The sequence below is a fragment of the Rana temporaria genome, chromosome 4 (assembly GCF_905171775.1).
Source record: "Rana temporaria chromosome 4, aRanTem1.1, whole genome shotgun sequence".
Taxonomy (NCBI): Eukaryota; Metazoa; Chordata; class Amphibia; order Anura; family Ranidae; genus Rana; species Rana temporaria.
In genome coordinates, this window is record NC_053492.1 from 27,280,235 (window position 1) to 27,305,622 (window position 25,388).

Consider the following 25,388-nt stretch of genomic DNA (forward strand, 5'->3'; position numbering starts at 1 on the left):
TCATCCCCATTTGAATTAGGCGGGCTTACGCCGGCCCAGATACGTTACGCCGCCGTAACTTAGGGCGCAAGTTCGTTCAGAATACGGAACTTGCGCCCTAATTTGCGGCGACATACGTATCGGAGATACGTTATGCCAGCACAAAAGTACGCTGGGCTACCTGAATCTAGCCCAAGGTGTGTTACTGGCAGGATCACAAGCTGAAAATGAAAGGGAAAAAGCTGAAAAAATTAAACGAATGAGGCTTCCACATCTAAAGTTTGGAAAGTTTGGCAAGCTGCAATATATTACATTTAGTATGGCAAACTTGATAGGGCGTGCTGCAAAATCTTTGCATTTTGTCACATTTGTGTCACAATTTTCTATGTTGTTGTCTTGCAGGATCAGCAGAAGAAGGTGTGGTACGGCTTGTGAACGGCTCCGGTTCTCATGAAGGCCGGGTGGAAGTGTATCATGAAAAGCGTTGGGGAACAGTCTGTGATGACGGCTGGGATAAGAAGGACGGGGATGTGGTTTGCCGAATGTTGGGGTACAAAGGAGCAGAAGAGGTCTATAGGACGGCCAGGTTTGGACAAGGTAAGGTCCTGCATTGGAATCCAGCACAAACCAGTAGACATGTGCACATGAAATATTTTGTTTTGGAATTTCGTATTCGTCCAAAAAATAAATTTATTTAGTTACGAAATTCGTGACTGCTGAATGAGCCCAGGTACCCCTTAACTGTAATATATATGTACATAAAACCTTCCTCCTTGCCCCTTCACCCTATTAAATAAACACACTTACAACCATTAGGTTGGAAAGGGCAAGGCCACAGCTTTATTAAAAGCAAACATAACATTTTGAACATTGAACATTTTTCAACCAGTGCCAGTGAGTGAGTGAGTGAGTGAGAGACTTGTAAAGCGCAACACATGCGAACTGAATCGCCTCTGGGCGCTGTATCCATTTCATGGGTAAGGAACCCCTTGACCTCAGAAGAGATGGGTTTTAATCTTTCTCCTGAAGGCCAAGTGGTCCGACTCCAGTCGGATGGTGGATGGTAGTGCATTCCACAGGCGAGGTCCCTGGACTGCAAATCTTCGATCTCCTTTGGACTTGTATCTGGCTTTGGGTATCTGGAGGAGGTTTTGATTGGTGGATCGCAGAATGCGATTGGGGTTATGGGCTTTTATTTTTTCGCATAGAAATTGGGGGGCGTTTCCTTGAATACACTTATGTATTAGACAGAGTGCCTTGAAAGTGATTCTGTCTTTTACTGGCAACCAATGAAGGGATCTCAGTGAAGGTGAGATTGATTCCCATGTTTTTTTCCCAGTCACTAGTCGAGCGGCCGTATTTTGAACGACATGCAGACGAGTGATTTGGTATTTGGGGAGTCCTAGATAGAGGGCATTTGTGTAGTCGAGTCTGGAATTGGTGATTGTTCCCACCACGACTGCAATGTCCTCTTTCGGGATAAAGGGCGTGAGTCTGCGTAGTAGGCGCAGCAGATGGTGGGATCCGCTGACTACAGACCCTATTTGTGCATCCATTGTCATGTAGGTATCGAAAATGACTCTGAGACTTTTGACTTTGGTGCTAGGGGTGATAGTTTTACCCAGAATGGGCGGGGGAGTCCATGTTGATGCGGGGGGAGTTTTTCCGGTTAGCGTGAAACAGGAGAAGTTCTGTTTTCGAACCATTGAGTTTAAGATAACTGTTTGTCATCCAGTTATCTATTAGAGTGAGGCATTTCTCTAGTCCAAGAGAATGATCCTTTTTGTTGCAGATGCGGAAATACAGTTGTGTGTTGTCTGCAAAGGAGTGGTAAAGTAACTTCTGGTTACTGATGATTTCAAAGAGAGGGCGAAGATAGATATTAAACAATACGGGCGATAAGGGAGATCCCTGAGGGACTCCGCATGACACTACGTTTTTCAGAAGAGAAAGGTCCCAGTTTCACCGTTTGTGATCGGTTTTCCAAGAAGGAGGAGAACCAGGGTAAAACACCTTCAGCGACTCCGGCTACTTCAGCTAGCCTAGCCAGTAGTAGTCCGTGGTCTACAGTGTCAAAAGCCACGCTTAGGTCCAGCAGTATCAGGAGACAAGATTCTCCTTCGTCTGCAGCCTCTAGAGCAGGTGTCTCAAACTGGTGGCCCTCCAGATGTTGTGAAACTACAAGTCCCATCATGCCTATGCCTGTGGGAGTCATGGTTGTAAATGTCAGCCTTGCAATGCCTCATGGGACTTGTAGTTTTGCAACAGCTGGAGGGCCGCCAGTTTGAGACCCCTGCTCTAGAGCGTCATCCCATATTTTGAGCAGCGCCGTTTCTGTTCCGTTACCATAAGTGCTGGACAGGCCGCCTACTTCCGGTTACCATCAAGGGCATGGCCCATTACAGCCATTTTATGCTGGCAAGGTCAAGAAAACCGCAGCAAGCTGTGACATACCATAGAAAAAAGGGGCGGGAGGGTGGGCAACTTTTCCAAGCACGTTTACGAAAAGACCCAGAATTCCTGGGGCTATCCCTTTTATCCAAGCTTAGGCCCATCCCATCCCCCAAATTAACCAATCCTAAAGTGACCACCACCTTGTCCAGTAGGAAAAGGGAGTCACCGCTCCAGATGGGTCTACTAAGCAATCAAGAATCTCTCAGGAAACCGAGGGTGCCGGCAATGCACTAGGCAAATAATAGAAACTTCAAAAGGATGGACAGCCGCACTCCCAAAAAACTCTTGAGTTGTCTTTATTTGTAAAATCAATAGAAAATGCACCACAGAAAAGCAGCAAAAAATGGGAAAAGAATAGCCTACGCGTTTCACACTGTCTCAGTGCCCCATCAGTCAAGGCTCTCTTTCCCTAAGGGGCTCAAGAGGCCTTCATTTTTATTTATTTTGTTTTGTTAAAAAATGCATTTGTTCGAAAAGCCAAATTAATTAAGGTCGAATCTGTCATTGAAGGCTTATGGTGTCTGTCGAATGTTCTAAGAGGATTCGATGGAGCAGCTAAACTGTACGAAGCCGCAATCGTACATTTCCGTTTGAATGTTCCGCCTACAAGCTATAGAAGAATTCTAATGTTGTATGACACTAGTAATAATTATATTTATAAATTATTATTACTAGTCAAACAACATTCGAATTCTATAGCCTATGGGCCGAGCATTTGACCGGAAATGTACAATTGCGGCATCGTACAGTTTAGCTGCTTGTGGAATCTTCTTAGAACTTTCGACAGTCAGACACCATCACGGTTAACATTACATAATGTTGGCATTGCATAATACTTTAGCAAAATTAACTCTTTAAAAGTTCCATGGGCACCTGATTTATGCATAGAAATGTACTGTTTTGGAGACTGGGTCTCGACTTTATCTGTGCACCCAAGCCTAGTTCTGATTATGAGTAAACTGAATGTCATCAGTTTACATCTACTTTACCCATTTCAATCCCACCATGTTTCCTTATTTCCAAAAAATTGTGCCAAAAAACCTTGGGGTGTCTTTTTTTTTTTTTTTTACTTAATTTTAGGGGTGTTCACACTGTCCTGGCATTTTTATTTTAACATAGATTAAAATATAACTAAAGGCAAGGAAATTCACCCTCTCTATTTGTTCTGTTTACCATTTTCATTGAAAGTGAAAGTAAAGAAAATCTCACATTTTGGGTTGTCATCAGATAAGTAATAGAGGAGATCTTCCACTGGGGACACTGGTTCTGATGACTTGGAGGTCCCCAAGGGATTCCCTTAATTTGCAGGGATTTATTCTTACTTCCTGTGTGGCTATGGGACACGAATAGGGTGACTGACCACAATTCCAAACTGCCATTCAGGGACCCCCCCCCCCCCCCCTCACAAAAATGTGCCATATTTCAAGTTTTTCAGGAGCAGTGATTCTAATTATGCTTAAAGTGCAAAAATAAAAATGAACAATTCCTCTAAATATAGTGCCTGGGGGTCCCATTAGTCTGCCTGTAAAGTGGGGCATGTGTACCATGTATAAAACATGCTGCAGCAAAAATGAAATTTAGAAAAAAAAAAGTCAAATCACATTTAAATTGACTCATGGTTGCAATTGCTGGCACCCGGCTATTGAAAAAAAGAAAAAGCAAAAAAAAACTAGTGCCCCCCCAGTCCATAGCAGCACCCACGGGCTCTACTCCCCCACCCCAAAGCATCACATCCCCCATCTTACCCTGGCTGGTGGTTGTGGTGGCATGCAGGCAGGGAGGTTATCAGAATCTGGAAGCCCCCAAAGGGTCTGGAATGGACTAGGGGAGGGGGACCCCACGCCATGTTTTTTTTTTTTTTTTTTACTGGCAGCTTTATTTTTTATTTAGCTGTCAGGGGGAAAGCCCATTGACAGCTGAAGACTCATCAGTTGTTAGGGACACCGGCTTCCCAGCCCCACTCTCTCATCGGGTGGCTGTGTCAGTTTCATTTCTGGACACTGTATTGTCCTGGAATGAAGGTGCCCGGGACCCGGGACAGAACTGCAAAATGTGGGACTGTCCCGGGCAATCCGGGACACGTGGTCACCCTAGACACGAAGGGAAGGCAAATCTCCCCAATGGGACACTGATCTTAAACAAAAATCTGACAGCGGCTATAACCCTCCCTTGCTCTATCCATAATTTAAAAAAAGTTGTGCCTATACTTTTAAAAAAATTTAAAAATTTCACAATCTTTTCCCCTTTATATAGTAGAAAATAAAAACCCAATTTATTATTAAATACCACCAGAAGAAATCTCTATCTGTCTCAAAATAATGATATTTGGGTACAATGTTATATGACAGAGTAAATGCCAGTCAAACTATCACAGCACTAAAAACTGAAAAATGGTCTTGTAATGAAGGAGTATTACAGGCTGGTAATCAGGGGGTTAAGTGTGCTTATGTTCTCTATTTCTATTGATAACCTCTCTCGGATAATTCGATCCAGACGTGCCGTCTCTTCCCACAGTTCTGGACGTGGCACACTTATTAGTTTCACTGAGAACAAAGGCCAGTTAGGAGGGAAAATAAAAGGATTCCACCACTGTAGAGCCAACTCAATAAGGAGTTTTTTCCAGGGAAAGAACAGTGAGAAATATACTGACATGTCTTGCTGGAAACAAGTTATCATATCCATCAGGTGCCTGCACTAAACGTGAGCCCCAGAAATCCCATTTTGCTGTTCGGGATTGCCAAGTGAACAAAGGAGCTGACACTCATATATTCCAAACTCTCTACTGCCTGGCAAGTAGACAATATTTTGTATTAAAGTGATGGGGAAACAATAGATTTCCGATTTGAAATGACCAAAAAGAGCTCAAATCTTTTAATTCTTTAATTTTTTTCTTTCTTTTTTTTTAAATCTTTTTATTAATTTTCATTGAAATACATAACATTACAAAACAACTAAAATAACATTCCTACATCCCCAAACTACATATACAATTCCTAGAGTAGACCTACCACAAGAATATTTAAAATATCCTTTAATATATAGCTATTCCTCATCATCTCTCTCTCGCCAAAAAAAAAAAAAAATTAAAAATTAATTGACTTTAGGGGGTAAATAGTTATGCACCTTGACTTTTTCTGTTATTTTGTCCTATTTTTTGCTTGCTTCAGAATAAAAAAAAAAAAAACATCTTCAAAGTTCTGGGCAAATCCTCAAACAATCCATGTTAATTCCAGGTTGTGAGGCAACAAAACACGGAAAATGCCAAGGGGGTGAATACTTTTGCAAGGCACTGTGTCCTCGTCAAAAAAGCCGTTGAACAAAGCCCTTGTGTCATGTTAAGAACGCTTTGAAAAATATAATTTGCCAGCTGCAAACCACGAGCCTGAATTAAAAGTAGCATACTGAGCCGAGCATCGCACAAACCCAAGAGCGTTCTCTCCAGCACGGCGAAACCTGACCTTCAATCCAATTGAGATAAGGTTACAATCTGCAGGATTATAGGCGTGTGCGAGGCATGTGAATTATGTTTTATCACGGGCCTCCCATATGGGAGTAATTACGGCTTAAACAGCCTGAGCCACATGTTCTCCTCTAGTTTGTTGTGGAGAACATAAGCTGGCTTTTCCGTTTCACTAAACAGTCAAAACTTTCCTAAAAACCTTGTTTATTTACAAGCTGCCTCTGAAAAGGTGACCCTACCAGCTCTCTAATATGACATGGCCATACTCTAGGTCCTCCTGCAGTGCTGTCCTAATGCATGGGCACTGCCCAGGGGCCCCAGGTGCATGAGGGCTCCATGATCTTGCATTACATCATACTTGCCAACTGTCCCGGATTTGCCAGGACAGTCACGCTTTCTACTAAGATGTCCCGAGATGGCCATGTCCCAGCCAACGTCCCATAAACTGTACTGTGCCCTCCCGATCCCAGTATTCTGCCCTCCTGACTCCCCCTGTACTGTGCCCTTTGTGTTGATTATGCCCCGTACACACGATCGGAATTTTCAATGGAAAAAGTCAGATGAACTTTTTATATCAGAAATTCCGACTGTGTGTATGCCCCATCGGATTATTTCCATTGGAAATTACGATGAATTCCGTCAGTGTTTATATAGAGAACGGGCCAGATTCACGTAGCTCAGCGGATCTATAGATCCGCTCGATCTACGTGAATTAAGATCCGCTCCCGCAAGTTTAGGAGGCAAGTGGCTAATTCACAAACAACTTACCTCCAAACTTGCGACGGCGGATCCTAAATCCCCCAGCGGAATTCAAATTCCGCGGCTAGGGGAGTGTCATATTTAAATCAGGCGCGCTCCCGCGCCGATTTAAATGCGCATGCGTCGTCCGGGGAATTTCCCGGCGTGCATTGCTCCCACTGACGTCAATAGGACGTCAGTGGTTTCGATGCGTACGCAAACTACGTAGTTCCGTATTCGAGAACGACTTACGGAAACTACGTAAAAAAAATACAAATCGACGCGGGAACGACGGCCATACTTAACAATACTTACCCCTGCTTTTAGCATGGGTAAGTATACGACGGGTACCGCGCTACGGAAACGACGTAAGAACACTGCGACGGGTCCGCGTACGGTCGTGAATTTCGCGTATCTCGCTGATTTACATATTATTCAGTGTAAATCAGCGGGAACGCCCCCGGCGCCATTTTTAATTCAAAAAAAAGATCCGACAGTGTAACACAGTGTGACACTGTCGGATCTCAGCCCTATCTATGCGTATCTGATTCTATGAATCAGGTGCATAGATAGGACCAGAAAAAATCCGAGATACGATGGTGTATCTGAGATACACCGTCGTATCTGCTTCGTGAATCTGGGCCAACATGTTCTCATTTACTCTGATGGAATTCCGTCGGAAATTCCGATGTGATTTTGGTCGGACAAAGGTCCGACCGTGTGTACGGGGCTTTAGTCTTTGATTTATGGCATGTTTTCTTAGAATTAAGCATAATAACATTTATTTTAAACAATATCAACTATTTATAATTCTTGAGAGTGAGGCCTCGTACACATAACCGGGAAACTCGACAGAATCCATCAAGAAACTTGGTGGGAGAGCTTTTTTGCCGAGGATAACAGTCGTGTGTACGTTTTTCATCGAGGAAACTGTCGAGGAACTCGACGAGAAAAAAAGTTCTCTTTTTACTCGATGGGAGTCTCAATATCCTCGTCGTGTTGGTCGTCGGGCTGGTTTTCGACGAGAAACTCGAGCGTGTGTATGCTAAGAAACCCTCGCATGCTCAGAATAAAGTATGAGACGGGAGTAAAAGTAGCGTTTGTAATGGAGATAACACATTTTTCAAGCTGTAACAGACTGAGAATTGCAAATCGTCTCCGACCAAACTTTTACTTAAAGCGGAGTTCCGGCCACAATTTCACTTTGTATATATAAATACCCCTGTAATACACAAGCTTAATGTATTCTAGTAAAGTTAGTCTGTAAACTAAGGTCCGTTTTGTTAGGTTGTTACAGCATTTAGACACTTTATAAAATAGAAATTGACTGGGGCCATCTTAAGTGTGGGCATCATGAAGCCAGACTGTATGACTTCCTGGATTTCAGCCTTGCAGATCTAGCACATGATCAGTGCTGCACAAGCAGTGTCAGATCAGGTTTCAGCACCTGTGCTGTCCAAGTCACATGATTCTTTGAGACTGGGGAGTGCACAGACTCCTGGAAAGTTACACCCACTACATTCCCAGGAGTCTGTGCAGTGTAGGTTAGGAAGCATTAAGCACCTAGGTGCAGGAAGTGGGAAGATTACCTATTCTGCCTAGCAACAACACTTTGAAGGCATCTAAAAAAAATATTTTTTTTCGTAAAGGACTAATGACATTTTTTTAAAACTACTGATGTAATGTTATATTTATGGGTGGAACTCCACTTTAACACGCAGTAACATGAGATTAGCAAAAGCAGCCCCAAGGGCTGTGTCAGTGGAATCAAACTTCCCCTGCCATTGTACGTGTTCTACGTCACCGCGTTTGAGAACGAGGAGATTTTGTCTTGACCGTGTGTACGCAAAGCAAGCTTGTCGAGTTCCTCGACAAGCCTAACAAGGAAATCTTCGAGGAAAACAATGTGTCTTGCCCGACGAGTTTCTCGGTCGTGTGTACGAGGCCTGAGAGTAGCTGTGTAAATTGGGACAGGCTTGTAGGAGCCCCAGTGCATTACTTTGCCCAGGGGTCCATTATGCTATTAAGACGGCCCTGCTTGGGAGTACATTCAACGAGTCAAACGAGAAGAGAGAGCTCCTCAAGACTTTGATAGTCCCGATCCAGTCTTTTGAGAAAATTTTAAATGATGTATTGCCATTTCCATTTCAGTAGAGGTAGGAAGAGTTAGAACCAATGTCAAGTTTTTGCTGTTATCTATGAACCCACTGAGAAGATTTAACCTCTCTTTCCCCTGTTGGCTATGGTTACCAAAACATAAGCTGGCTTTTCCTTTTCACTTAAAGTGGAGGTTCACCCGGAAATGACAATTTTTAACATTAGATTGAGGCTCATTTTGTCTAGGGGAATCGGGTAGTTTTTTTAAAATCAAAGCCGTACTTACCGTTTTAGAGATACATCTTCTCCGCCGCTTCCGGGTATGGGCTGCAGGACTGGGCGTTCCTATTTGATAGATGCGACCGTCGGAAGCCTGTCAATCGCGTCACGATTTTCCGAAAGTAGCCGAACGTCGGTGCGCAGGCGCCGTATAGAGCCGCACCGACGTTCGGCTTCTTTCGGCTACTCGTGACGCGATGTATGCGACCGTCGGAAGCCTGTCAATCAAATAGGAACGCCCAGTCCCGCAGCCCATACCCGGAAGCGGCGCAGAAGATCGCTCTCTAAAACGGTAAGTACTGCATTGATTTAAAAAAAAACTACCCCTCCTTTATGGAGCAGTCTTTTTTAATTTTTTTTAACAAAAGATAAAAACCGCAGAGGTGATCAAATACCAGCAAAAGAAAGCTCTATTTGTGGGGAAAAAAATATGAATTCACTTGGGTACAGTGTAGCATGAATGCGCAATTGTCATTCAAAGAGTGAGAGCGCCGAAAGCTAAAAAATTGGTCTGGGCAGGAGAGGGGGGGTTTAAGTGCCCAGTAAGCAAGGGGTTAAAACAAGAAAAGCTACGTTTTGAAATGTAGGAAATGTTGTGGGTTTGCAGATAGGGTCCTCCTTCATGACTGGTTCTCTTTAGGCAGGCGGCTTAGGCTTGATGTTTCTGTTTCACTTCCAGCCGTTATGAAAAGAATGACGTTTAAGCGGAATGAAGATCTGGACTGGGGTTAACCTCTTGCGTGCCCTGTGTGTGGCGATAACATTACACGTCATGTCAGAGTGTGCAGCACACAGTGTTCAGCTGTAGATCTGGTTACAGAGTGAATTGGATAACGGGGGGGGGGGGGCATGCTCTGTGACTTGTACATTGTTTGACAGATCGCTGCTCTGAGCAGCGGAAAAGACTTTGTAAACGCATTTCAAGCTGCAGATATCCGTTAAAGTGGTTGGAAAGTCTAAGCGCAGCCAAAATCCCAATGGCACAGCATACATGGCTATGTTAGTCTCTCACTATTATGTGTGTGCGTTGTGTATACAGTGTAAATGTGTGTGTGTGTGTTTACAGTGTGTGCTTATTGGGTGGTCTTGCGGTGCTATGCATAAGGGGGTGGTGGTGAAATAGGTGGTGGTCTGTATATATTTCTGACCCCTGCACTCTGCACATTATGTACATCTGACCCCTGCACTCTGCACGTTATGTACATCTGACCCCTGCACTCTGCACATTATGTACATCTGACCCCTGCACTCTGCACGTTATGTACATCTGACCCCTGCACTCTGCACGTTATGTACATCTGACCCCTGCACTCTGCACATTATGTACATCTGACCCCTGCACTCTGCACATTATGTACATCTGACCCCTGTACTCTACACATTATGTACATCTGACCCCTGCACTCTGCACATTATGTACATCTGACCCCTGCACTCTACACATTATGTACATCTGACCCCTGTACTCTACACATTATGGGGTGAAGGAGGAGGGACCGGACATGGCATAGTTCGCCGCAGAATGTGTGGCGATCTATGCCCGGAAGTGAGAACAGATACCTGGATTTGACAGGTATGTGCTTCCCCCTGAAAGGTGCCAAATGTGGCACCGGAAGGGGGATCCATTTCTGGGTGGAACTCCGATTTAAGTACATCTGACCCTTGCACTCTGCATATTATGTGCACCTGACCCCTGCAGTCTGCATACATCTGGCCCCTGCACACAGTACATTATGTACACCTGACCACTACACTCTGCACATTGCTTACACCTGACCCCTGCACTCTGCACCTTGTATACACCCGACCCCTGCACTCTGCACATTGCATACACCTGACCCCTGCACTCTGCACATTGCATACACATGACCCCTGCACTCTGCACATTGTGTACACCTGGCCCATGCACTTTGCACATTATGTTCACCTGACCCCTGCACTCTGCACATTGCGTACACCTGACCCCTACACTCTGCACATTGCATACACCTGACCCCTGCACTCTGCACATTGCATACACCTGACCCCTGCACTCTGCACATTGCATACACCTGACCCCTGCACTCTTCAAATTGCGTACACCTGACCTCTACACTCTGCACATTGCATACACCTGACCCCTGCACTCTGCACATTGCATACACCTGACCCCTACACTCTGCACATTGCGTACACCTTCCCCCTACACTGGATGTGTGGATACCTGCAGGTACAAGCCTACAATGGTGGAAAAGCACAGCTCCTTTATACAGGCTAAGCCGCTGATCATAACACCTGCATTTCCAGACACAAGTATCCGCGGGGGGAGGGAGGGCATTTTTAGTCTGTGTGAATGAAGCCTTACCCTTTAATATCTAATTTACCGTCGTATCTCACTCCTCATCTATCTGACCAACATAAACACACGGAGGCCGGATTAGACCCCCGCCTGCTGAGATAAACATATATACATTAATTGCACGCTATGCAACCCTCCAATAGAAACAATGGAAATCTTTCCCACACCAGGCATGTGCTGTCCACATGACTCCTGTTATATCAGATGGGCTCCTTTCCATTCTGTAACATATACAAGATATTCAACACTAGTACATTGTCAGCAAGCACATATTGGGCCAGATCCACAGCCCCGCAGCGCAACGTAACTTAACAGATTTAAGTTACACTGCCGCAAATTTCCTAAGTTAGGTATCGATCCACAACACACTTACCTGGAAATTTGCGGCGGTGTAACTCAAATCCGTCCGGCGCAAGGCGTTCCTAATCTAATGGGGCGAGTCACATTTAAATTAGGCACGCTCCCGCGCCGGACGTACTGCGCATGCTTGTGACGCAAATTTCCCGACGTGCTTTGCGCGACGTGACGTCATTTTTTGATCGGCGCGTAGCGTATTTCCGTATTCCCGTACGGCTTACGCAATCGACGTAAAATTTAAAAATTCGACGCGGGAAGGACGGCCATACTTTACACAGCAGTACGCCTGCTGTGTAAAAGTAGGGCTGCTTTACAAAAGTGTAACTAAGCGACGGGAAACTAACGTAGCGGCGACGTAGCGAACGCGAAAAAGCTTTGAAGATCGACGTAACTCCTCATTAGCATACCCGACGCGTAATTTCGACGATGAATGCCCCCAGCGGCGGTCGCGGTACTGCATCTTAAGATCCGGCAGTGTAAAACTATTACACCTGCCGGATCTTCTGTCTATCTCTTGGAAACTGATTCTGCGGATCAGTTCCAAAGATAGAAACAGCAGATCCGCCTGCGTATCTCTTTTGAGGATCTGGCCCCTAGTGTCTTTATTGTAATGTTTGACTGAAAACCTCTGCAAGCAAATGTCAAATGGTTCTGATCGGGCAAAGTTTCAGTGTTTATTGGTAGTGTCGAAGTTGGCATATACATCTCCCAGACATTTCCATTGGCCAGCACAGCAGACCATCATGGTGATGGACAGGGCCGCCATCAGGGGGGTACAGACATTACACCTGTAAGGGGCCCGATTGTCCCCAGGGGCCTGCCTGGCCTCCTCCTGCTTTTTTTTGCATTACACCTGTAAGGGGCCCGATTGTCCCCAGGGCCCCTTACAGGCCTGGCTGGCCCCCCTCCCGTTTTTTTTTTTTTTTAAGTTTTGATGGACCAGGAAATATTTGAACTGGCATTCAGTTGAAGTAGAATGGCTGAAAACGTCTCCAGGTGCCCGCCCCTTATACTTTTTTTTAAGTGATAGAGTCATTTTCATGAACGTGGATACTTCTTCTAAATATGAAGTCATTAGATAGATAACAGGATAAGTGACCTGGAGCCCGTGTGGTTTTCAGTCTGCAAGTGGGGACGCAAGGTGAGCTGAGCTGTCGAGTTTATACTGGGAGCAGGAGTGGCCTGTCCATTAAAGGAACACTAAAGGCAAAAATGTTTTTTTTTTTTAAATAACAAACATGTTATACTTACCTCCACTGTGCAGCTCGTTTTGCACAGAGTGGCCCCGATCCTGGTCTTCTGGGGTCCCTCAGGGGCTGTCTCGGCTCCTCCTCGCAAAAGCTTTCCACCTTCATGCGAACGAGCTTGCATGGTGGAAAGCTTTTGCGGGCGCGCTCCCTTGATACAGTGGCGTGCATAGCCGCCGACTGTATCACTCGGCCCCAATGGCTGCACTGCTATCAATCCGTCCAGCCTAGCCAATCAAAGGCCAGGCTGGGAACTGAAGAGGATCACGAGGACGCGCGCGGGACTTTCGAGGGGTGAGGTAAGTAAAACCGGAGTTCGGGGGGGGGGGGCGGTACCGTCGGATGTTTTTTCACCTTAATGCATAGGATGCATTAGGATGAAAAAACCTTTACCTTTACAACCCCTTTAAGGATGCATGGGTGCTGCCCCCCCCCCCCCCCGTTCATCATCGCCTTCCCGATTAATGCGTCCGGCCCCTTTCAGGACACCGGCGCATGGATTCCAATGCAGAGGGGCTGTTTTTTTTGAAGCACCGATCAGTGGGTGCTGTTGATTCTCTTTTGGGAGCAGGCAACACGGTCAGCTGAGCTGCTAAATGACTGCCGGTGAGGGACTACAGGGGGATGTGAGCTACTAAACTAATGCTGGGAGGGAGGAGTAGGGTGAGCTGATATGCTGAGTCATAGCAAAGAAGGAGTTAGGGTGAGCTGAGCTACCGAGTCACTGCTAGAAAGGAAGGGGTAAGCTGAGGGTGAGCTGAGCTGCTGAGAAAGCCTGCATCAATGGTTTCTATGTTTCTGCCATGAAGCTTGATGATTAATTGCTCCACGGTGCCAGCAGTTACAGAGGTCAATGAGGGCTCAGTTTAAAGTTCATTGATTGTTGTTTAAGAATACTTGAATGTTGATAGGCTGGCCACAGATTCACTTTAAACAATTCCATATACAGAAATTACCATAAGAGGGACAAATTCAGTGTGTGTGTATATATATATATATATATATATATATATATATATATATATATATATATATGTAGAACTACACCCGAAGGAGCTGCTGGATCATTTCGGGCAGCATGTTACCTCTATCTTCTCGCCGTCCAGGGTGGTAGATGAGAGTTGAAAAAGTTCAATGTCCACACCTTACACTTCTTTTTCTAAGATTTATTTGTAGAACTTGGTAAGGAAAGAAGAAGTGGTTGAAGGGCTGGAAGGGTAACAAGTAGATAGGTTCAGGTGCATAATTTCAATCCGGAAACACTCCTGCTTCCAGCAACACAGCTTTCGTCGCCACTCTAGCTAGAGTGGGTCTTGCTCACCCGGATAGGTCCCTCTCACCGGCCTAGCAGCCGGAGTGGCGCATGAAACAAAGTACAGTCTCTGCCACAGACCTTCCTTTGAGTGGAGACACTTTCGGTCCAGGATTCAGCACCCGGATCGCTCCAGATTAATTTCTGTAGAATTCAAGTCTGAGAGGCGATCACCATCAAGCCTCTCAGTACATGGTGCATCCTTTGATGAAGTTTCCAGGCCTCTACTGAGATACCAGCCTCTTGCTTGGTCCTCTCCAAGATAGGTCCTTCATCAAGCGGCTTCCTCCCTCAGGACGGACAGCACAGGATCACCTTGAAATCGTAGACCCAGTCTGACTATTGGGCCTACTCATCAGATCACAACCCCGGACCAACGTGGTCCCAGAGCCAGGATTGCAGGAGCACACACCCCCGGCCAGGAGGGCCACGAGGTAGTGGGACGACTGACCAAGGATCGACGACCCTGATCCAGTGGCGTCTGTTCCTTAAGTACCCCTCCCCAGCATGCACATCGGGACGATCAACCCCCACTGATTGGCTGCCGAGGGGAGACACCCAATATCACCCTGACTTAGCTGCTGCCACCCTTGGCCTGGGGTGGTAACAACACCCCAGGCAAACATTGGCGGTCACTCTCAGCACAGCCACGGCTGAAACAAAAGCCAAATTTAGCCAAAATTATAAGTGTCTGAGTCAACTAACACTCAAACCCCCTTCTAAATTTAAAACAGCGCTTGCCCAACAGGAGCAGTCCGCTACATATATATATATATACAGTATATACTGTATATATAAATGCACGTACAAGGGGAAAGCCCTGTCACAAATGACTTTCAGGTAAATGTTGTATGTTAATAATACCTCAAAATGTTTACTTGCTCAGAACACTAGACTTTGGCCCAGATTCACAAAGCACTTACGCCGACGTATAACACGTTACGCCGACGTAAGTGCCAATGTGCGCCGGCGTATGTGTGCGGCCGACCCACAAACCAACATGCGCCTAAAAACAGGCTACACCCCGCCGATGTAGCTTGCACACGCCGGCGTAGGGTGGGCGCACATATGGGCTGGGCGCATGGTGCTGCTCCCACTGATTAGCCATTCAAACATGCAAATGAGGAAAATACGCTGATTCACGAACGTGCGTGTGCCCGGCGCATGCTACGCGAGATGCGCGTAAGTTGTACGTCCGGCGTAAAGTTATTCCCCATAAATGAGGTGCAACCCGGCAACAGACATGCACAGTTCTGCACCAGGGAACACAAGCCGGCGTATTGAGCGTTCGACGTGTGTCTGGCTGGGCGTACGTTATGTACACGGTGATCCGGCGTAGCTTAGGCAGTTGTGCCGGCGTGGTTGTTAGCAGGCGCAGGGGGTGCTGTGCATGCGTCCATGTCACGGCGCATGCGCAGTTTGTTATACGTACCTGTCTGGCGCTCGGCCCATCATTTGCATGGGGTCACGCCCACTTCCACCTACGCCAGCGGGCGCCTTCGAAACCCACACTGGCGCAGCGTTGGGAGCACGGGCTTGCTGAAAGCAATGCTTGCCTCTCCGCGCTACGTTGGCGTGCCGTACGGTGTGTGCTCTATGTCGGCGTAATGTGCGCCTTGCTCTCTGTGAATCTGGGCCTTTAACTTTTATTTCTTGTATTATTTGTTACACAACCATTGCATAAATAGGCCATGAGGCTTCACATTCCTGATAAACAGCTCGCTGGGACTAATTGTAGGAATGATGTTTAGGCTGCAGATGAGATTGCCAGTAGACCTGAAATAAATCCAGCGTGGTGATGTTTTCTGTGGCGCTCTATGATCGCCGAGAGGTGTTAAAATACACACAGAGGCCAGCTGGCACATAGCACGAGTGCCAGCAAAAGTGCTGATGTTTGTGTGCGTTCTGCTTCTAACATAATGACACAACAACCTCCAACAGGGAACACTGTGATCAAACCAGACAATTATCAATCAAGACATTTAACTAAGCGTTTCGCGGGCAGATGAAATGGAACACCTTTCGCTGGTGCCAAGTGGCAAAGCTCGAGACTTAACTAGACTGACTCACCATGAAAAGAACACAAGATGGAGGATGGTGGCTCAAGGCAGCCCGGAAGGGCAGGGAGCCACATCAGATAAGCGTTGGAATGCCTGGCGGTCGCAAAGGCCGCAGTTTTAAGCCAGAGATGGATATTAGTTCTTCTCCGATCTGTCCCTTGTGTTTGCTTTTTCACTGTAATGATTTTACCACAGAGTGCCCACCTAATTGAAAACACATGTGAGCGGAGGAAGTCCATGAGGACTTAATATGAAGAATAGAAAAATAAACATATGGCAGGTGAAATCCATTACTGTGTACCCTGAGGCCGGCGAGTAGAAAGGGTCATGTTTACAGTGAGGCAGGTGTCATGTCTCATCCATGGGAAAGAGGGGCACTGCTGTTTATACGTCTCCATATCCTATCAATTCTGCCCTTGATGCAGACTGTGAGGCCCTGTACACACGTCCGAGAAACTCGACGGGCAAAACACATAGTTTTGCTCGTCGAGTTCCTTGTGAAGCCGCCGAGGATCTCGGCGAGCCAAGTTTCCTCATTGACTAACGAGGAAATAGAGAACATGTTCTCTATTTGGCCCGACGAGATCCTCGTCGGTTTCCTCGGCCGAAAGTGTACAGACGACCGGGTTTCTCGGCAGAATACGGCTCCGATCGAGTTTCTGGCTGAATTCTGCCGAGAAACTCGGTCGTGTGTACGGGGCCTAAGAGAGGAGGTATCGTGGTCCTAAAACTAGTCTTTAACCAGTGGTGGACCAACAGCATGGAAGGTATGCCCTTAAAAAACGTTAAAAAAACTTCAAATAACTAGGGCGTACCTCCGATTTTTCTCCCCACACTTCCCAGAATAAAAGGTGAGGGAAAATCCACAATGAGTTGTGTAGAGTAGAGCTGCAACCCACATTCCCCTCCAAAAATGTTATGGTTTTGGTTCCACATTAAAGTCAATTAGTTGACTATTTTGGTGCCTATGGAACTGAGAGTCTGCTGGGCTTAGTTGAACCTTTGGCCATCCATAAGCTCACTAGAATACTTGTAATCATATTACTGTACTACGCTCGAAAAGCCATTGTCCTACATTGGAAATCACCCACTCCCACTTGGTTGCATAAGTGGAAGTCTCTTGTTAACTCTGCACTCCCTTTTTACAAAGCTTCCTACAATAGTCGAGGTAGTAAATTTGACAAAATCTGGACCCTGTGGTTAGAGCACCCGGATACAACAGCGGGATCATGAGTATGCATACTTTTAGTGGGACCCCCCAGTCATCCTTGGCCGCCTCCCTGTTACTCCCTGTGTGGCCCCTAACTGGGGTTCCCCTCCCGGAGATCTTTTCTAACTTACTTTCCTCTTCATCCTCTACTACGGTAGAAACTCAGAGAAATGATGTCTCCCCCCATTCCTGAAGATCTTCTCTACCTCACATTTCCCTTCATACTCTACTAAGATAGAAGCTCGGAGAACTGTGGTTATTCATCCTGCCAATTGGTGCCCTTAGGCCTCTGACTCAGTCTCCACATACTGTATATCTTGATCCCCTGCTTTTATGTGCCCCTGCCAGTGTTTTGACGAGAAATGCCCCCTGTTGAATAATGCCTGCCCTGTACTGCGCTTGCGCAGTACGGAGCGGCCGAAAGCCACCGAACATTGGAATACGCTCCAGATGCTCGTGCAAGTCTTCAGGGGCAGACACATTCATAATTGGGGCGTATGAGGGGTGGATGGCAACAGAAGGGGGCGATGGGTAGTGCTGTCACGAAACTCAAACACATCTCCTAAACAAATATATCTCTGCTATTCTTCCTACATGTGTTAAGGGCAACTCGTGTAGGAAGAATAGCAGAGGTATATTTGTTTAGGAGATGTGTTTGAGGTTTGTGACCGCACTGTCCACCATTACAAATGTTACCATCTGCCCCTCACACGCGCCCATCATGAACAAGTCCGCCCCTTGCAGACTCGCAGAGCCTCGGGAGTGTGTGGCACTATGTTGGGTATGGTGCGCAAGCGCCGTGTACAGCTGATCGTCAATTCGGATGTTCGGCGTCTTTCGCGGCTCGGTACTGTGCAAGCACTGCGCATGCGCAATACTGGGCGGACATATTTCGACGAGGCATCTATTGACAAGACACCAACATCTGTATTACCTGGCATTAGATTGCAAGGGTGGCGCTAAACTCAGTTTTTTTTCGTTCTTTTCCCTTTTTTTACCCCTTGGCAGCAGACTGTTAAGCTGTCAACTGTGGGTATGGAGTTGGGTGTATAGGATTTTACTGTGTTTTTTATTTTGTTTTTTTATTTTTTGTGGTTGAACTGGATGGACTTGTGTCTTTTTTCAACCTGACTAACTATGTAACTATGCCTACTTTTACTGTAAACTTCATGCAAAACGTGAAATAAAAAAAAATAAAAAAAAAGTGAATCTGTGGTCAGGCTATGAACATTCAAGTATTTGCATATTTTTCTACAGGCAGTATATGAGCTTTAAAACAAGCCCTCACTGACCTATGTGGCTACAGGTACCTTGAGGTTCACAGCAGTGTTGATGTCCAAATCATTCTTTCAACCGCTTAGATCCCCCTCCCAGTAGAGACCCAGCAGCTCAACTTCCCCTGTCATATATCTGTCATATACCTGGGGACCCTTAATGGTAAGGGCAGCCTTACTTACTGCCCCAGTCTAAACATCCCTGGTAGGAAGAGAAGGAGTGTAGAGATGAAAGAGTAGCACAAGGGTTGGTGGATGGTGATGTCGCTGGATCTCAAAAGCGCTGTCAACTAGTGGCTAGATTTGACAGGACATGAGGGAACACCAATAGGAAGAGGTCAAAAACAGGCCAAAGTCAACAACTTGCAGTCATCAAGGTTCCCATAGTGGAGGGCAGGAACTGTAGTCAGTAAACAAGCCACCGTCAGTATAGGAGCAGATAAGGAAGAGCCACAGTAACACAGCAGATCAGCTCTCCCTCTTAGCAGTGCAACTCTCCTATACTGTATAAACACATTGAAGCTTGGGAAAGAGGGCATGTGAATTTGAGTAGCTGCTGGGATGGGATAGCTGAGCTGCTGACAGAATGATTAGGATGACTTAAGGGCTTCTGTTTTGAACTTTGAGAATGAGTAACTCCACACTGCCTGCAGCTACAGAAGTCAATGAAGTCAAGTCAAGTCAAGTCTTGCTTTAAATCTCACATGCTGGTTCACTTTAAAATAATTACATTTTCTCAGCCCAAAGATTGTACACAGAGACAGTCCAGACAGATATTACATCTGGAAGAGCGCCACCCAAAAATAGCATTTCACTGCTACAGCTGGCTCCCAGTGAAGTCCCAGTGAAGGGGAACGCCTTGTCCTGCTTTGTGACCAGCTTTGTAGAAGTGTTTACCCATGACATACTTAGAGACGATGTCGCTCACGTTCGGGTTCATCTGCAGGACACGCTGGCCAGCTGGGATGTACAAAATTCTATCCAATAATAGTCTGCCTTTGTCATCTGCCATAGAGTCCCAGACGATTGGTCTTTCATATCTATTTTGGACTAGGAAATGGTTCAGATGGAACATGACTTACAGGAGTTTCCTCAGTTTCTTTATTTTTACACTTCTAGTCTTCATCCTGTCATAGTACAAAAAGGAATGGGTTTATGACACTAGTATCATTGCTTTATGCCACGTAAACACAATCAGAAATTCCGACAACAAATGTCCAAAGTGAACTTTTTGTCAGAAATTCCGAGAGTGTGTAGGCTCCATCCGAAATTTGCTGTCGTAATTTCTGACCACAAAAATTTGAGAGCTGGCTCTCAAATTTTCTCACAAGAAAAGTTCTTGTCGGAAATTCCGATCGTCTGTATGCAATTCCGATGCACAAAAAAACATGCATGCTCTGAATCAAGCAGAAGCGCCCAACTGCCTATTGAACTTCATTGATCTCGGCTCGTCGTACGTCTTGTACGTCACCGATTTCTTGACTTTCGGAATTTCCGACAAGATTTGTGTGACCGTGTGTTTGCAACACAAGTTTGAGCCAACATTCCGTCAGAAAAAAATCCACAAATTTGTTGTCGGATTTTCCTATCGTGTGTACGCGGCATTAGGCTGCATTTACACCTGAGTGTAGATGCTTCCAGGCAATTTAGGAGCATTTTGGTGCATTTTTTCCGGGGATATTCAGGCTTGAGCATTTTTGTTTTGACCAATGATAAGCTAGTTACTAGGAAACAATGAAAAATGCAATTTTTTAAGGGAGTTGTAAGGAGTTTGGCCCCAAGTCTATGGGGCCAAACATATTTCTTCTTCTTCAAAACATCGAACAACTGGCACAGAAGGAGACAAGCTCAACTTTTCGAGCCAATATGGCCTATAGAATGTCCGCTCTCTGGTTGGGTTCCTACTTATAAAACGTACAAATGCTTCAAATGCCATCAATGTCCATGGTGAAGACATCTTGTACCTTCTTTTTAACATGGGCCCAGATTCAAGAAGCACTTGCGCCCGCGCAACCATAGGTTACGCAGCGCAAGTGCATACTTGCTCCGGTGTAACGAGTGCTCCTGATTCAGGAACCTCGTTACACCGACTGCAGGCTAAAATCTGCGCGGCATAAGGCTCTTATGCCTTGCAGATTTTAGGCTGCATTCTTGCGGCGGCCACTAGGGGGCGCTCCCATTGTGTATCAGCGTGTAGTATGCAAATTGCATACTACCACTGATTCACAAGCTTGCGCGGGCCCCGCGCAAGCCAGGTACGGAGTTTCCGTACGGCTACTTTTAGCGCAAGGCTGCCCCTTCTAATAGTAGGGGCAGCCAATGCTAAAGTATAGCCGGTCTTCCCACGCCGTGAAATTTGAATTTCACGGCGTTTGCGTAAGTGAAACGTGAATGGCGCTGGACGCCATTCACGTTCACTTAGAAGCAAATTACGTCCTTGCGACGTCATTTGCCACAATGCACGTCGGGAAAGTTTCCCGACGGAGCATGCGCTGTACGCTCGGCGCGGGAGCGCGCCTAATTTAAATGATTCCCGCCCCCGGCGAGATCATTTAACTTGCGCGCGCTTACGCCGGGCAAATTTGCTGGCGCGCCCTCGCAATTCACGGAGCTACTGCTCCGTGAATCGAGGGCAGCGCAAAATATTTGCGGGGGCGCAGGGCAAAATCGTTGCCCTGCTCCCCCGCAAATATCGCGCAATTCTACTTGAATCTGGGCCCATGGATTTTAAAGTTTACATTTCGAGATCCAGTGTTTTCAGTACATCAAGTTACAGGCACCCGAGTGCTCATATGTAAACAGGCACAATTTTAAAGCATGGCTGTTGAATGATTTGGAGCCCTAAGTTACAAAACGCTCAGTGTAAATCAAGGCTCAAGTCTTCTTGTTACTGACCAATAGTGTGATTATCTAAATCTCTGGTGTCTGGACAATGGGCAACTAGTGACGTCTGCATGCCAAAGAGCTTCCATGGTCACCTTTGGCTATGGCAGAACAGCGTAAATATTAAATTAAAGCACCACACCATGATGCTAATAAAGGCCAGATACAAGTTTATTCAGATGCAAATGGGTGGTCCATAGAGCCTCTCATGCTATTATAACTATATTACCAAAAGTATTGGGACACCTACCTTTACACGCAGATGATCTTTAATGGCATCCCACTCTTAGTCCATAGGGTTACATTTTGAGTTGGCCCACCCTTTGCAGCTATAACAGCTTTAACTGTTCTGGGAAGGCTGCCACAAGGTTTAGGAGTGTGTCTATGGGACAGTTTGACCATTCTTCCAGAAGCACATTTGTAAGATCAAGCACTGATGTAATCAAGAAGGCCTGGCTGGTAGTCTCCACTCAAATTAATCCCAAAAGTAGTCTGTGGGGTTGAGGGCAGGACTTTGTGCAGGCCAGTCAAGCTTCTCCACCCCAAAATCACTCATCCCTGTCTTTATGGACCTTGCTTTGTGCACTGGTCCAAATCTTTTAGTCGGTGGGGCATTATGGTGTGGGGTTGTTTTTCAAGGGTTAGGCTTGGCCCTTTAGTTGCAGTGAAGGGAACTGTTAAGGCATCAGCATACCAAGACATTTTGGACAATTTCATGTTTCCAACTTTGTGGGAACAGTTTGGGGATGACCCCTTCCTATTCCAACCAGTGCTCAAAGCAAGGTTCATAAAGACATAGATGAGTGAGTTTAGGGAGACAGAGCACAGAGTCCTGACCTCAACCCGATAGAACACCTTTGGGATCATTTAGAGTGGAGGCTACTGGAAGAATGGTCAAACATTCCCATAGACACACTCATATACCTTGTGGATAGTCTTCTTAGAAGAGTTGAAGCGGTTATAGCTGCAAAGGGTGGGCCAACTCAATATTGAACTCACACTAAGACTGGGATGCCATTCAATTTTATGCGTGTGTAAAGGCAGGTGTCCCAATACTTTTGACAATATAGTGTATAGGGGTGTTTGGTATCTAACTGATCACCATTTTACATATACAGCACATTTGGATAGACGCTTGTTATGAATGTAACTTTATCATAGCCAGGGTTATGGATTGTGTGTAGAGTTTGAGAGCTGGATTGATGAAAAGGGCAGCTTCCGGTCAACTAAAGCCAGACTCATATGTGTATTGTTTCTAAATGTCTTAACAACAGCAATTTACAACAAGGATACAGTCTGTAAGAGTTCTGCTAGAGGCTTCACGACATGGCAATTTTATGTCACTATCAGTAGGCATGGCTTATGAGATTCTGCAAATGCCTGTATTGTGTCATAGATACCATAACTGGAAAGTTGATTTATGATAGCCTGCTTTATGTCTGAAGCTGACTGTTCAATCTATTGATTTTGTCACTGACGTGTGAATTTTGGAGACTTCAGGGTGGCAATGTGTTCATTATGACTCTCCATTCTCTTTACTTAGTTTGGGGTTTATCGGGCCTCATTATTGTCAGAGGGTTATTTAATATTTTTTATTGCCACTGGGGGTTATTAAGGCTGGAGACAATCATTTTTGTTAGGGGTTATTATTGCTGAGGGCTATTTTTTCTGGGGACAGTGGGGGATATTATTGCTTGGGGCTATTATTGCCTCTGGAGATTATTATTATTATTAGAAATTGTACTGGCGTAAGTGGTAGTAAACAGTACATCTTTGGTGCCAGTTTTAGGAATAGTGCCCTGTTGTTGGTATCAGTGGAAGGAATAGTGCCCCATCATTGGTATCAGTGGGAGAAATGGCGCCTCATCATTGGTATCAATAGGAGGAATAGTGCCTCATCATTGGTATCAGTGGGAGGAATAGTGCCCCATCATTGTCATCAGTAGGAGGAATAGTGCCTTATCATTGGTATCAGTCGAAGGAATTGTACCCCATCATTGGTATAAAAATTTTTTACACTTCAGTATGTACACATTAGGGGGGAGTCTATTCCCCCTATAAAAGAAGGGGAGAAAGGGGGAAAAAAAGAGAGAAATATTTTTTTTTTCTCCCTTTCCTCACTTATCACAATATAGGGGAACTCGAACCTGATTCCCCTTCTAATATTTTCTTTACTAAACTCCCCTAAAAATAAATAAAAAAAATGGATTTTTTTACACCCTAGGATATACACAATAAGGGGAATCTATTCACCTGATAATAAATTTTCTTTTTTTACACTTTATCACAATATAGGGGAACTTGATCCTCCTTCTAATATTTTTTCTTTTAACAAAACTTCCTTTTTATAGTCTATAGGCCTTTTTCTTTTTTTTTTTTTCACTTCACCCTAGGATATACACAATAAGGGGAAACTATTCCCCCGATAATAATTTTTTGGGGTTTTTCTTTTTACACTGTATCACAATATAGGGGAATCTGATTTTCCTTCTAATATTCTTTTTAATAAAATTCCTTCTTCTAGAGTATAGGGTTTTTTTTTCCTCTCCTCCCCCCCCCCCCCCATACGGGTCTCTTTGCCGTGTCCCGGTATCCCCCCCCCCCTGAGAATAAGTGGGAAGACTAGGCCTGGGATAGAAACAGGAGTGAGAAAATTTTAGAAGTAGTAATAGTAGAAGATGTCTCCTTCTTAAGCCCCATACACACTATCAGTTTTCCTGCTGGTTTTCTCTTCAGGTTTACCAAAACCATGTAGTACAAGGACCTGCCTGATTGCATTCAAATTGAAACACTAATGCCGCGTACACACCATCACTTTATGTGATGAAAAAAAATGACGTTTTTAAAAACGTCACTTTAATTGACCGTGTGTGGGGGAAAACGTCGTTTTATGTCTTGTAAAAAACGACAGAAAAAAATTGAAGCATGCTTCAATTTTATGTGTCGTTTTTCAAAAGTGCACTTTTTACTTCACAGAAATTGACCGTGTGTAGCAAAAAACGTCGTTTTCTAAGACGTTTTTTCATCCACGCATGCCCAGAAGCAAGCTTCAATGGTAAAACGTGGTGGAACGTAACCTCACTTTGCAAGATTATTGTGAGAAAAACGATGGTGTGTAGGCAACTTCGTCTTAGAAAATTGAAGTTTCAAAAACGTCATTTTTTACTTCACAGAAAGTGTCGTTTTTTTTCATCACATAAAGTGATGGTGTGTACGGGGCATAAGGTTTGACCTCATATTAGATGGTTTTGGTAAACCTGAAGAGAAAACCATCAGGAAAACTGATAGTGTGTATGGGGCTTAACTCGTATTTCTGTAAGGGGTACTTATTGAGACCATAAATGTTGTAAGTTTTGTCTGTATGGGTTTTGTTTGCTGTTTTTATTGTACTGTTGTAAAAAAAAAAAAAAAAAAAAAATTGAAAAAAAAGGAGGAATAGTACCCCATCATTGATATCGGTGGGAGGAATAGAGACCCATCATTGGTATCAATAGGAGAAATAGTGCCTCATTATTGGTATCAGTGGGGGAAATAGTGCCGAGGAATAGTGGGAGGAATAATTCCCCATCACTGGTGTCAGTGGGAGTAATGGTGCCCCATCGTTGGCATCAGTGAACGGAATAATGCACCATTGTTGTTATTAGTGGGAAGAATGGTGCCCTATTGTTGATGTCAGTGGGAGGAATAATGCCCTATTGTT

At 45.2% G+C, this 25,388-nt stretch overlaps 1 protein-coding gene across 1 annotated transcript in view; it reads left to right on the plus strand.

Annotated features, from left to right (window-relative positions):
* The window catches only part of SCARA5 (scavenger receptor class A member 5), a 424,057-nt gene that overhangs the window by 396,366 nt on the left and 2,303 nt on the right, over positions 1 to 25,388 (plus strand). The window contains exon 8 of the mRNA XM_040348148.1: positions 382 to 576. Within this exon, the coding sequence (XP_040204082.1) occupies positions 382 to 576 (195 nt within the window). The remainder of the gene's footprint in view (positions 1 to 381; positions 577 to 25,388) is intronic.